This window comes from Antechinus flavipes, chromosome 4 (genome assembly GCF_016432865.1).
Source record: "Antechinus flavipes isolate AdamAnt ecotype Samford, QLD, Australia chromosome 4, AdamAnt_v2, whole genome shotgun sequence".
NCBI lineage: Eukaryota > Metazoa > Chordata > Mammalia > Dasyuromorphia > Dasyuridae > Antechinus > Antechinus flavipes.
In genome coordinates this window covers 216,076,101-216,090,938 of record NC_067401.1, presented here as the reverse complement: position 1 = coordinate 216,090,938, position 14,838 = coordinate 216,076,101, and the positions used below count along the sequence as shown (strand labels likewise).

At 31.8% G+C, this 14,838-nt stretch overlaps 1 protein-coding gene across 3 annotated transcripts in view; it reads right to left on the bottom strand.

Annotated features, from left to right (window-relative positions):
• Nucleotides 1-14,838, bottom strand: part of TFAP2D (transcription factor AP-2 delta) — a 77,375-nt gene that overhangs the window by 22,557 nt on the left and 39,980 nt on the right. For all 3 annotated transcript variants that reach the window (XM_051997139.1, XM_051997140.1, XM_051997138.1), the window contains 2 exons: nt 12,703-12,844; nt 3,096-3,209 (listed from right to left, as the gene is read on the bottom strand). In XM_051997139.1, the coding sequence (XP_051853099.1) occupies nt 3,096-3,209; nt 12,703-12,844 (256 nt within the window). The remainder of the gene's footprint in view (nt 1-3,095; nt 3,210-12,702; nt 12,845-14,838) is intronic.

Here is a 14,838-nt window from a genome sequence, read left to right as displayed (position 1 = left end):
CTTTTTGTGTTATCTATGGATCATCAGGGGTTCACTGTGATACATGTTATTTCCATTAGCACCCTGTGATGGCAACTGGCATGCCCAACTGGAAGTAATATTGGTGGCTTGTCAGATCCATTCTTTCCTAAGCTGTGAAACCACAGGGTGTAGTGATCCAAGCCCTGGATTTGGAATTACAATATCTGAACTGTTACTGATAGCGACATTTACTAGCTTCATGGAAGGAGTGACAGAAGAAAGCAAACATTTATTAAGCACCTAATATGTACCAGGCACTGTGCTAAATGCTTTATAGATACTATCTCATTTGATCCTTATGAATCCCTGTTACATAGGTACTATTATTATCCTTATTTTCTGGTTGAGAAAACTGAAGCAGACAATGGTTGAGTAATTTACTTAACATCATACAGCTGATAAGTGTCAAGATCATATTTAAACTCAGGCTTTCCTAACTCCAGATGCAATCCTCTATCCCCTTGCCACCTTGTTGCAAGGCTTTGGAAAAATAAAATCTAAGTTTCCTCATTTGTGAAATGAGAATAATGATATTTATTTCTGGCACAGTAGAAAAGAGCCCAAGATATGGTGGCAGAGAAACTAGCTTCAATTATTTATATCTATATCTCCATAACTGAACAAGTTACTTCAGCTATCTAGGCTTCAGTTTTCTTGTATATGAGAGAAAGGAGGGAGTTGGACAAATGACTATTTCCTTCTTCCTCCAAGTCTATGAACTTATTTTTTTTTTTAATTGATAGTCAGTATAACCTGTTTGTTGTTGTTCAATCAAGTCTGACTCTCTGTGACTATTTGGGGTCTTCTTGGTAAAGATACTGAAGTGGCTTGCCATTTCCTCCACCAGTTCATTTTATAGATGAGGAAATTAAAGCAACAGAGTTAAGTGAATCACAGAGTAAATGTCTGAGACCGTATTTGAACTCAGGAAGTTGAGTCTTTCTGACTCTAGCCCCAATATTCTATTCACTGCGTCACCTGGTTGCCCTCTTTGCCTAAATTATTAGAAACATGTAAGCCTCAGAACATTTTGTTTTTATACTACTGTTCAAAATAGAAAGAATTTTGCTCGTTGTCTAATGATAGCATTATAATGCATGTGATTGAAGGCACCACCTAACAGCAGTGATGTAACACATGGCTTCCAAATTTTGCAGCATTCAAGAGAATCAGGTTGTATCCATGGCTCCAAAACTTAATGTAAAAATTCCTCAAGTACACTTTTGAACTGAAATTTGTCAATTAAAATTTGTATAAAATGTCTATCATGAACTTACAATCAAAAAATATATAACGGCTTGAATTTTAACTAATCTAAATATAGTGTGGTAATAGATATTAGTTATTAGCTATCTGTGGCTCCATCAGCTATCTCAAAATTACCGCAAAGAATTGACCAATGGTGAAAGAAGTAGCTTTATAATCAGAAATCTTGGATTCAAATCCTGGCTTTGTTACTTATTAAAGGTGTGTTATTTAGGCAAAATACTTAATCTTTATGGGCCTCAGTTTTCTTATTTGTAAAATGAGGAATTTGGACTACCTGATCTCTAAGCTTCTTTCAAGCTCTCAATCTATAATCCTATGAATATTCATCCCTAGTTTGCCTTATTAGTTATCAATTCAATATTTCATTCACTATTTCTATCTTCTCTTGATTTCTTGACAGAATTTTTAAAAAGTAATTATTTCAATCCCCAGGGCTAAATTTCATATTCTAATAAGTATTACAAAAAGCATTATCTGTTATGTGACACATTAGAAAATGATAATAATAATTATGATTTATAATAATAATAATAATAATAGCTCTGACTTGTTTACATAAGACTTTAAAGAAGACAAAGTACTTCTTTCACAACTCTGGTAGGTTGTAAAGAATTATTAGCTCTATTTTATAAATGAGGAGAATGAAATTCAGAGAAGGTAAATTAATTATATGAGACCACAGACCTAGCAAATAGTAAAACTGAGCTTGAAATCAGCTCTTCTGAAACCAAGCTCAGTACTCTTTGCATTAAATCACACTGCCTTTCATGAAAGATTCTAATTTATGTCTATGCATAACAATTGGTATGAGGAAATTAAGTCTTAGTATCTTTCTCATTTTATAAAAGGAGATATATTGCTCACCTACTTCATAGGCTACTAAGAAAGATGGAAAGCTCTCCTGACAAAATAAGTCACAAGTCTTTACCACCAATTTTATTTTAAAAATTATAAAATTAATTTTTTAATGGAGTAGTTCTTTCTTCCATTGATAAGAACCATTATATTTGATTTGTTTACCTTGGAAATTGCATTGAGAAATCAAGATCACCGAGTGTCTATAAGACTGGAAGTTATTCAAATTGATCAATGGAGAAAAATAAAAAGGGAATTCTATTTTATTTTTCTATGTGAATCTTAATACAAAGAAATACTAATTTTTCCAATAAGCCACCTCAAGGTCTATAAAGTCTAATGGTCAGGAAATTCTTTTTGGTGTCTAAGTTATTGATGTCTGATGCATCCATTGCCTTTGATGCATGATGCATGAATATATTATGATTTTCTGTCACCATACAATTGGGGGAAAATTTGTATATTCTTGTAATGTTAGGGTCTTAAATATCTTGTGAGATATGACTTAACTGAAATCAGAATACTCTTCTGCTTTATCATTTCTCAACAAAACAACAACAAAATGGAGTTTGTTAAATGGTGCAAGACCATGAATAGAAAAATGCTAAGTGCCCTTTGAAATTTTTATATTAACTTTCATGAGCATTGTCATCATCAACTATGCTAATATCCAGAATGAAGTAATTTTCACTTTTCCATCTAAAATCATTAGTTATGCTCCCAATTTGACCTTAGACAAGTGGAATTTTTAAAATGTAGCTACTATGACAATAAACAAATAATGCAACTAAAAAGAAAGTAGTTATTGAAATGGAATTACCTGATTTTATCATCAATAGCAGGAGTTATTGATGGGTTAGAAGAAATAATTAACAATTTAGAGAGACACCTGTAGAACATCTAACTCTACCAACATTATCACTCCAAAAGAAAAGAAAATAAGATCATACCTGAAGTGTGTTAAATGTCTCTGAATATCGAGGTCTAAAATTGGAGTAGGTCTGGATGATCCAAGCGGTGATCTATCTTGGCTCAAAAGATCCTGGAATTCTTTACAAATTTGTCTAAAAACAAAAAGAACAAGAATTGGAAATCAGATTCCAGAGAAAAAAAACTTTAATCTGAGTTCAAATGATTTAGCTCCTTGCAAAGATATCACATTAATTCTATGAATTCTTCGATTTTTATACATATGCTTTTATACATATTACTCAATGCAATAGTAAGTACAAAACTTGGCCTCTGTAATAGATGAGAAACTGATTCTGTTTTTTTTTTTTTTAATCATTGTTATATTCAATCTACAACAAATTTAGACTGTCTATGAACTGAATCATATTCTTCAGTGTCATCACTGATTTGACTTATGACTATGGTAATAATTAGGTCTAGAACACCATTAGAATCTATCACCAAAACATTTGAAGATTACCAAAACATGTGGATTTGTGAACTATGATGCAGTATTGGGAGCTATGACCAATACTATCCAGAATATTGAAGAATAGGACAGATCATTATAAGCAAGTGCTGCAATGTAGATTTGGATATGGTTCTGAACCCAATCCACCATTTTAAAGTGAAATAATATTTGTATTCATGTATCAAGGAGCTAACCAATTATTTATCATCATTATTTGTAAATAGGTAGTAAGTACAGAGAGTAGAAATGGAAAAATTAGTCCTTATCTAATGTAATGTGTAGAGGACCACAAATATTGGGGAACTCTAAGAAAAGTATACTTAAAGCAAAGATACTTACAACAGGGTGTTAACTCATTGTGATTGATGAGATACTGATTCTCTAGTTCATATATACTTAGTACTTAGTATGGTGATATAATGGTTTTCTAGTTCACCCATATTTAGTGTTCTGTAATGATGTAATCATACTGAGGTATTTAAAGGCTGAGAGGACTGGAAATAGAGACATTCCATCTTTGACCATCCTCCTGGGGGCTCTCCTGCCTCCTACTAAGATCAAGGTTGGTCCCGAGGTCCTTTAGAAAGCTAGGCTGGACATTACAGTAATGGAAGTGAGATATCATCCTTTAAGTTTTTTTTTTTTTTCCCCCTTGCCAAATGTATGTTTAGCATGCTACATTTTCATTTCTAAATTCACATTTCCTGGAAATGGAGATAGATTTTTTTCTCCCTGGTAGATATCAATTTTAAACTAATTACTCCTTTGTTCTTATTGGCAAGGTAGAATTTAAATCTAAAATCTTGGGATATTATAAAGATTAAACTTTTTTTCTAGTTGTTTTGTATGTGTTGATTCATCCTGTTACATGATTGTTGCAGATAATCGAATATATGGCCCAAAAGAAATCAGCCTCTCACAGCAACAGAGAACTCCTGTGAAAATGAAAAATCTGACTCTCAAGACATAAGACTATTATTTTTCAGTCTACCAATTTTATTGACTTCAGATCTTGGGAAGAGAATATTTTGGAAAAATCACATAAAGAGTCCTCAACTGATAACTCCAAGAAATTTATCCTTGATACAAAAGAAGCTGGAATGAGCAAGTTGTTTAGTCATTTTTAGTCATGTCCAACTCTTTGTGACCTCATTTGGGATTTCTTGGCAAAGATACTAAAGTGGTTTGCCATTTCCTTCTTTGGCTCATTTTTATAGACGAAACAAACAGTTAAATGGTTACACAGCTAGTTAAGTGTCTGGGATCAAATTTGAATTTATATTTTCCTGACTCTAGACCTAGTATTTTATCCACTGTGTCACCTACATGACACTTTCAATGCTTTAGTTTGATACTCAAACTAAACTGAACTATGTCCTTTTCTTTCCTTGATTATACAACTTAGTAAATTATTGTGAATTTATTTAAAATCATTGAACATTAGGAAAATTTATAATGCTGACAGATTTATTTTTACCACATGTGAAATCCTTCCTTTTTTTCTCTTTGTTTTCATTTCTTCTTCTTCTTCTTCTTCTTTTTTTTTTTTTTTTTTTTTTTTTTTTTTTTTTGGCTAGATGAAACATTCCTTTGTGAAATATTATGGATAAAGATGATCTTTATGAAACTACAAATTTAAATGTTACTGTTTCCAACTCTGTCTGGATAAAACATTCCAGCAGTCTTAAGATTATGCAACAAACAAATCTTTTGAACTGGATCCTAGCTGATGTTTGAACTGAAAATTTGATCTGTTTCTTTGGTCTGTGATACCATACTGTCATTTAATGAAGGGTCATGAATACAATTTAATTACTCCACTTTCCTTTGTTATAAGAACAAAATCACAGTGATCTAAATGGAGAAGAGGCCATTCCTGCACCTCACACAGTTATATATTCTCATCAAGACATAGACTAAATTGAACTCCTGTGCAATTCTGTATACAAATGTATCCTTACTTAGAAGCATTTTTAGAACTTAAAAAAACAAAAACAAAAACAAAAAAAACTCAGCTTCTATCTCCCTCCTAAAAGTGTATCTTAATTACACCAAAATATTTATTTCATCAACAACACATTGGAAACAAAATGGAAATACAAGACTAACTGCACAAATCAATGGGCCTTAAATACAATCATATACTTGGCAATATAACTGTATAAAACTGAATCTGCTATTCACTGAGGTGAAAAATAAATATGTGATCCAATCTGCTACCAATGCAAATCAGCAGTTGAATCTGCAAGCCAATGAATTTGGGAGATAGTTCTTTAGATTTGAATGCCCCAGTCTTACAAACAGAGGTGAGATAAATGCTAGAATTCAAAGACTCCTAATTTCAACTTTCAGTATCTGAATTGACAAAATATCCATTGATATTTATATTCCTACCTTTGAAGAACTTTGGAAACTACTCCTAATAGAATATTTCAGAGAACAAATGCTGAGTCTATGAATGTTATACTTTAATATATTGCAAAAAAATGTCATGCTACTTTTACATATATTCATAAATTTATTATATATTTCTGTTGTTTTATTATGCAGTTTATGTTGATTGTATATATTGAATGGATGACCTCCGGCTTTATGATCCCTATATCTCCTATTTCCCTTTTAGTCATATTGTGAGCATTCAAATCATACGCACACATCCTTAACTCCTGGCAGAAAATGATACTTGATTTTTAATAGTGCTTTTAAATAAAAGCCTGGGGTTATCTAAAAATGAGAGAAGGAAGGAACCTGAATAAGATTGGGAGACATAAGAAATAAACTATTCAATGTATCTTTCCTAAGGAATAATTTAGGATCTTTCCTCTAGCAGTATTCAGAAACTTTAGCAGTGTAAATTTTATCCTAATAATATCCTTCATACCTTCAATCTTTAAAAATAATTTAGTCATTGTGGTCTACAGGAATTCGTGTGTGCCTTTCTACACGATGAAGAAAGGAACTTGGCAAAGCCCTCTTCAAACCCTAAGTTAAATGTCCGAATTAAAATTTCCCCTCAAGAAAAAAATCAGACCTGAGTTGGGACTGAAGATCATATAGTTATATGTTCTTGCATATTTAACTGGAAACTGAAGATCATTTACTATGGTCCAAGAAGAACTAAAAATAAATATAGCTTTCCATTATTAGACATCTCCATCTTGAGTGACCTTACCCTGAATATCTTTGTCAATTTCTTGAAAATAATTTCTTAATCTTCTTCAACATCCACCCGTCCTTTATGACCTTCTTATCAATCTGAATGGACTCTTTATTACCAAGTTCTCATGACTTCTCCTTCCTTCAGTACAAATGAAGACATCTACACACATATACAATGATTCATCTTTCCTAAACTGATTGGAATACTTGGAACAGAGTGGCAGTTTCATAGTACTTCAGTAGGGACTGAGGTTAATAAAACAAGAAAAAGATAAGCCTTGCCTTCTCATTTAGCTTTTGCTCTGCTCTTTGTCATGCATTTTAAGAGGATTATGACTGGTAACCCATTTTCCTTTCTTTCAGCACTTGTCCAGGGAACTAAATATCTGGAAGTTATTTGTAGGAGATTAGCTGTTTAATTCGTTTCATTGCTCAGATTCTTTGATTCTATGTTTTTGGATTAAAAAGGCTAGGCATAATGCAGATACAGTAGTACTGTGGAAAAAGTTATATATATATATATATATATATATATATATATATATATATATATATATATATATATATATATATATTCCCATGATGAGAGTTAAAAATTATATTTCTCCCACTACTACCTGTGTAACTTTGAGCTAGTCATTTTACCTCACTGGACGTAAGTATCTTAATTTATACAATAGAAATGGCCTAAATGACCTCTGAGTTCCCTTCTACCTCTAAAACTATGTTCTCTTTTCATCTTTAAAATGACCAGGTCTTTTTAAGGGCTATATAAAATCACATTCTCCAGCATTCAACATAATATTGGCTCTAAAGAAATGTTAAATAATCATCACAAAGAAAAACCCATTGGCTATAGAGCTATTTCCCTGACTATCTCTATCTTAATATATAATATGATGGAGTCAACTATAAAATGTAAATAAAATTACTCTTTATTATATATATACTTAGATATTTATTTCTATCTTGGTATAGTAACTGCAATTTCTTTTCTAATGACATTATGTATATTCAAGTTTCTTGCACATGTTTATTTCCTGAAGGAACTCAATTTTATGTCCTGGAGGATCATCATAATGTTTTTACTATTTTATCTGATTAATGAGATTTTGAGGAATTTTAGATAATAAGTCACTTTTAAAGTTTTTCTTAGGAGTTCTGATTAACTCCAAGGTGATGCAGAAGGGAACATTAAAGAAAGAAAGAAACCAGTTGGATTGGCAGAGTATATCTAACACCATTTTCCTACCATTATTTTAGAATTAGAACTTCTTGTAGGAGTAAGATAGTTAGAGTCACATCTCATCTCTCCATAAAAGTCCTGTGGGTTGATAAGTTCTCAGTCCAGAGAATACCTTCTGAGAGATTCTATAGAATGAGAATTAGGAGGCAACTGGGCATTAACAGGTATTTCATAGGCCATATTACTCCTGGGTGACAGATTATTTTTTAAAACTCTTATGGGAGGAAAGTTAATATAATAGTATTCACATGATAGTGGTGTTGGATCTGGATTTTTCCTCTAGCTTGATCAGTGATTTCCTTTTAGGTTCTTTAGATTTACTAAAATACATTGTTTCTCCTTTTCTTGAAAGTAGGATAACAGTATCTGTAATTATTTTTTTCTAATAACATTATGAACAAATCACTTGCACATATGCTTAGTAACTGGAGGAAGGAAGCTGATATGTAATATCTGATGATCCTTCCAGTAGGCGACCAGAAGGATTGTTTAAAAATGAGAAGAAACCAGGCATAGTGGTGGACTATGTGGTGGTACACACCAATCAACCTAACTATTGTAGAGGCTGGAAATGATGGATTGCTTGAGTTTGGGAGTTTGGGGTTTTCAAAGAATGGGCTAATTGCATATCCAAACTAAGTTTTGCATTAATATGGGAAGCCCTTGGGGAAAAGTTTGGGAGGAGTAACAGCTTGTCTATAGTGGGGTGAACCAGCTCAGGTTAGAAATGGAACCAGTAAAAGCTGTCAGACTGATCACTAGATCAGCCCATAAATAGCCCTTAAATACAAATATATATGTATTTTAATGAGAAAAGGAAATAAAGCAGAATTAAGATAAATGGGGGTGTTATTATATAACATTCAAACCATTAAAGTATCTTTGCTAAGGAATTGTTTAGGTCCTTCTCCATAACATATTTTCAGAACCTTTAACAATAATTTTGTTTCAATAATATAAGCTCAGACATTATATCTTCTTTTTTTTTCCTCTCTTTTCTTGTCTCTTCTTTTTTCTTTTTCCAAAACCTATCAAGCTCTTTCTTTCCTTCTTTGTTCCTGTGACATTTTTAAAAAGTTGAGCAATATAATTTCTGGGTTATTAATAGTTTTATTAATAATATTACCATATGACCAATAAAACAACTCAGTGACACTTTTGAAGCCAAAAGCCCCTCATGGAATCCATTCAAAGTTTATATGCTCAGGGAAAGGTAGGTGTTCCTGGGGAAGACAATGACTCTGATAAGAAAGAAGAAATATTACAATGAGAGGTGGACTTATTCTAATGATGGGTTGGAGATACACATTTACTTCCAAATCACCCCCGCTCAGGGGAAATCTAGACAAAGGATCTAGATCCCCTATCCAAGCCTAAACAGAAGACAATTGGCTGGAATTTCCCCTTAGATTAAATTGCTTATAAAGTTGGGTGGGTTAGCAATTCCTAGATCTAGGAGAATGCTAATCTTCTCTGATATCTGTTTTTTTTTTTTTTTTTCCTTTAGAGGCTAAGCCTTGAAATGAGGAATTTAGAAAAAAAGGGGAACTCTGGATCTTTCCAAATCGTTGGTTATTAATAATCATTTCTCTCACTCTCATTCCTCATCTTTTTATCCTTTGGTTCCTGTTTTCCCTTTGCTTCTCTCTGAGATGAGATGGCAGTTTGGTTAGGGTAAAAAGTTTATTCCATTGACTTAACCTGTATATGGTTAAGTCCTATATGGTATAATAGTCTGTATATGGTGTAAAAAACAATAGTTCCTCCATCCAAACAGTGCCTTGCCTAAAAACATCACATGTACCAATCAAAGAAATGAGGAAAAAGCACATAATTTGAATGCAAGACTTTGGCTCAGATATTTACAAATTGTGTGAATTTACACAGTTAAAATTCTCTGAGACTGTTTTTTTCATCAATAAAATGTGTAAGTTGGACCAGATTAAAAAGTGTCTAAAGTGATGAGTTTATTTTATATGATGGCAAGATCTTCAGAGTCACCTTATAACTCTTCTTATAGCTATTTAAGATAGTATTTGATGGATAATTTTGATTACATTAAGAAGTTTTGTTGTTGTTGTTGTTGTTTTAACAAACAAAACCGATGCAGACAAGATTAAAAGGGAAGCAATAAACTAGAAAAAATGTTTTACATTCAATGGTTTGTTTATATATAAACATACATGCCTCATTTTTAAACTACATAGAGAATTGACTCAAATTTATAAGAATTAAATTTTCCAATTGCTAAATGGTTAAAGGATATGAATAGACAATTTCCAGATAAAGAAATCAAAAACATTTCTAGTCATATGAAAAGGTGTTCTAAATCACTATTGAGCAGAGAAATGCAAATTAAGAGAACTTTGAGGTACCACTACACATCTCTCAGATTCGCTAAATGACAGGAAAACACGACTAATGTTGGAGGGGATATAGGAAAACTGGGACATTAATACATTGTTAGTAGAGTTGTGAACTGATTCAATCATTCTGGAGAGTAATTTGGAACTATGCCCAAAGGGATATCAAACTGTATTTACCCTTTGATCCAGCAGTGTTTCTACTGGGTTTGTATCCCAAAGAGATCATAAAGGAGAGAAAAGGGGTCACATATGCAAAAGTATTTGTGACAGACCTTTTTGTAGTGACAAGAAACTAGAAAATGAGTGGATGCCCATCAGTTGGAGAATGGTTGAATAAGTTATGGTATGTGAATGTTATGGAATATTATTATTCTATAAGAAACAATTAGCAGGGTGATTTCAGAGAAGTCTGGAGAGACCTTCATTAACTGATTCTAAGTGAATTGATCATTGTACAAGGTAACAGCAAGATTATACAATAATCAATTCTGATGGATATGGCTCTTTTCAATGAGATGATTCAGGCCAATTCTAATAATCTTGTGATAAAGAGAGCCATTTGCACCAAGAGAGAGGACAATGGGAATGGAGTGTGGAAAACAACATGGTACTTTCACTCTTTTTGTTGTTTGCTTGCATTTAGTTTTTTCTAATTTTTTTCCTTTCCTTTCTGATTTTTCTTGGGTAGCATGATTGTGGAAATATGTATTGAAGAATTGCACTTTAACATATATTGGTGACTTGCCATCTAGGGGAAGGAGTGGGGAGAAAGAAGAGAAAAAATTTGGAACAAATTTTTACAAGGGTGAATGTTGAAAATTATCCATGCATATGTTTTGAAAATAAAAAAAGGAAATAAATAAAACATTTGAGGAATAGTTAGAATTCTATTTGAGAGCCAACATTTTCATCTACATCATATACCCAAATTATTTTAAGTGAATGACAATATTCATATTCAAAAACATATTAAAGTTTAATATAAATATAGGCCAAATGTGAATATACTCCAAGTAATTCATATTCATTTATATATATTTTCTCTTTCATTTTAAAATAGAAAAAATCATCTATAAATTCTAACAGTCATGGAGAGGCAAATATAAAGTAGGAAATTTGTATGAATATTATTATTTCAAAATGTCAAGAAGAGGGCCTGAACCTGAAGGGCCTATCTTTACATCTTCTTATTCTCTAATTGTCAATAACATTCTTGGCTATCCCAGACTATCAGGAAATGAATTGCCTTCCACTATAAATTTTTTTTCATAAATTTTCATAAATTTTCATAAATTTTTTTTTCATTCTAAATCAGAAAGGAAGGAATCAAATCCCAATATTTTGCCTTTTCATAACAATTTTTTCCTTCAAAGGTTTGCACATCTATTAACCCTTTCTTGAAGCTAATAGAATAGTCATTAACAGCCCTATTTGTCAGATGAAGTAGAGATTTATAGCAATTATCATGTCGCAGATCATGTAACTAATTAGTAGCAAAATTACCAATCCTGTTCCTTATGTGTATTACCTCTAACTTAACTGCATCTTGCTAATAATAATAGCAGCTAATGTTTAATGTTTTAAGGTTTGCAAAGAGCTTATAAATGTCATATCATGAAGAGTTCCATTTTGTAGATGAAAGAAAACTAAGGTACTGAGACTTATCCAGAGTCATCCAGCTAATAAATGCTTGGTATATAGTATAAAAGATTCAAAATAAGATTTTCCTGAATTTAAGTGTGGCACACTATCTAATGTACCACCTAGCTACTTAGTTGTTTGCATGTTATCTGCCCATTAGATTGTAAAATTCTTAAAAGAAGGGTATTTTTTGCCTTTATATCTCTAGCATTTACTAATGTGTCTAGTAAATAGGTGCTTAATAAATGCTTGTTGACTTGACTCTTAATGTGATGCTCTTTTCATTTTAACACAATGCCTCTGGGTCTTGATCACCTTCAAAAATCTCTGAGAATCCTATCAACATTTATTAAATAACTGATTGAATCATACAATAAACAGTGGCATAATTTTCAGAATTTAGTTCACCTAAAATTACTTTCTTGAACATTTTCTGCATGCATAAGAACCATCTTTCCTGAAACTTCTATTAATAGTAATGGTAGTTAAACAGCTCACTGAAAGCAGTTAATAACACTGCTATATTGTCTATGTTGTCAAGGGGACATTTCTTCTTTTATCTTCCCTATCTTTTATGCTTGAATGCTGCTTTTCAACCCCTACTTGATCCCACAAAGATCTCTTTTAAAATAGTTGATGCATCCCTAGCGTGTTTTCCCTTGTTCAAATATACTAAAATACTGACTATGAAAATGCCAGGTGTCTCCCCACATTAGACTTACTTTGTAGCTAGAATCATCTTTTTCCTAGCTGTCTGTTCTTTCTGTTCCATATGCTGTCTGGCAAGATGTTCTCCTACTGCCTTGGCAGGAAACTCTGTTTCACAAGTGTAGCCAAAATCCCGAGCCAAATGTAAAGCTTCTCCTGTTTAAAAAAAAAAAAAAAATCAATCCTCATATAAATTCTTAACAGAAGTATCATATATATATATGTATATATATATATATATTAAATATTATGCATGTTGAGATATGACCAAGTGGGAATTCTTCTATTTTTTCCCATCAATTCCTTATGGGAGGAGAGGGAGATAGTTTAATTTGGAAACAGATAAATTAATAATTAATAATAATAGCTTACATTTACATAACACTTGCTACTTGCTAACAATTTAACAAATTTTAATCTCACTTGATCCTCACAATAATCCTGGGAAATAGGTGTTATTATTAACCTTACTTTGAAAATGAGAAAACAGAGGTCAAGTGACTTGCCTAGCAACAGATAGCTGCTAAGTATCTGAGATCAAATTTGAACTCAGATCATATTGATTCCAGACTGTCTAGTTGTCTTCTTAGCCTAATTACTCAGAAAATTGGTAAAAGAACCAGGAATAGAAGCCAGCATTCTCAGTTTCCCATTGAAAGTTCTAGCCACTGGACCATATTACTTTCTTCATATACTCATCAGAAGTTCAACATATGAATATCTGGGGAAGACGTCTATTAATCTATTAATGCTATTTGATAAATGTATTAATGGACTTTTGCAAGAATTTGATGCATTTTGGAAAGTTTAATAAATGAAGTTATTTTCAGCTTGAGGAAGAACATATATATATATGTATGTGTGTGTGTGTGTGTGTGTGTATACAAATATATATATATATAAAATTGTATAATTTTATATATATATATTTGTATACACACACACACACACATATATATATGTATATATTATATTATTGTTTTGCTTTCAAGAAAGCTTTAGTAGGGGCACATAGGTGGTGCAGTAGATAGAGCACCAGCCCTGAAGTCAGGAGAACCTGAGTTCAAATGTGACCTCAGACACTTAATACTTCATAGCTGTGTGACCCTAGGCAAGTCACTTAACTCCAATTGCCTGGGGGGGGGGCAGAGAAAGCTTCAGTAAACTATGAAAGCTTTTATCAAACCTTCTTAACCTGCTAAAGTAATAAAATATAAAATTTTTCTTCTTAAAATAAGATAAGAATGAAATGTTCAAAAGACACAATATAAGAGAACATTTTTAGAAGACATATCATGTTTATAAAATATGATCAAATGAAACATTTTCTGGTAATTTAAGTTGAATAATTACCAACCATTGACTATATAAATCACAGTACTTGAAATTCTGGGTGATATAAGTATCATTGATACAAATATCATTATCCTTGACCACAAGAAGCTTAAGGTCCATAAATTCTTGCTGGTGATTGGCAATCATATGAAAAGATAATTAACTACATAATAAGAAAAGAATAGTGCAGAGAGTTTGGGTTAAAAGAGTTGGGAAAGAAAATGTTATCATTGGAGGCTTCATATAATAACATGATCTACTGGTTTTGATTATTAAGAAAACCAAATAGCTGCACCATGGCTAACAGCCAAATCTATGCAATTAACATGTAACAAATAAATTGTTGGGTGATCATCTCATGCATTTTTTTAAAATTAATACTTCTTGTCATAAAGAAAAATTGAAACAAAGGGTGATTTTAGGGATGAAATAGAGAACACATAAATTTTACTAAGAAAGCAGAGGGGGTATAAGATAGAGATAAGAGATATTACAGAGGAGTAAATGTTTTAAAACAAATTTGGAACAAATTTCATAAATAAATGAACAACTAAACCAAAAATCTCACAGTTTCAGACTGAGATGAGTAGTATTTGATAAATTTCTATGCAGAATGATGAAGTTAATTACAGAAAACACCAAATGAGAAAACAACTTAAGATCCAAGAAAAGATAATTTGGAAATAGATTTTTTTCCCTTTTAAAAGTCCTTGATTATCTATTTTCTTTTCTACAGCTCATCTTAATATTTTAAAAATTGATTTCCTTGTAACTTTAGCTTTATTTATTTTTTCCCTGTATATCCAAAATAACTT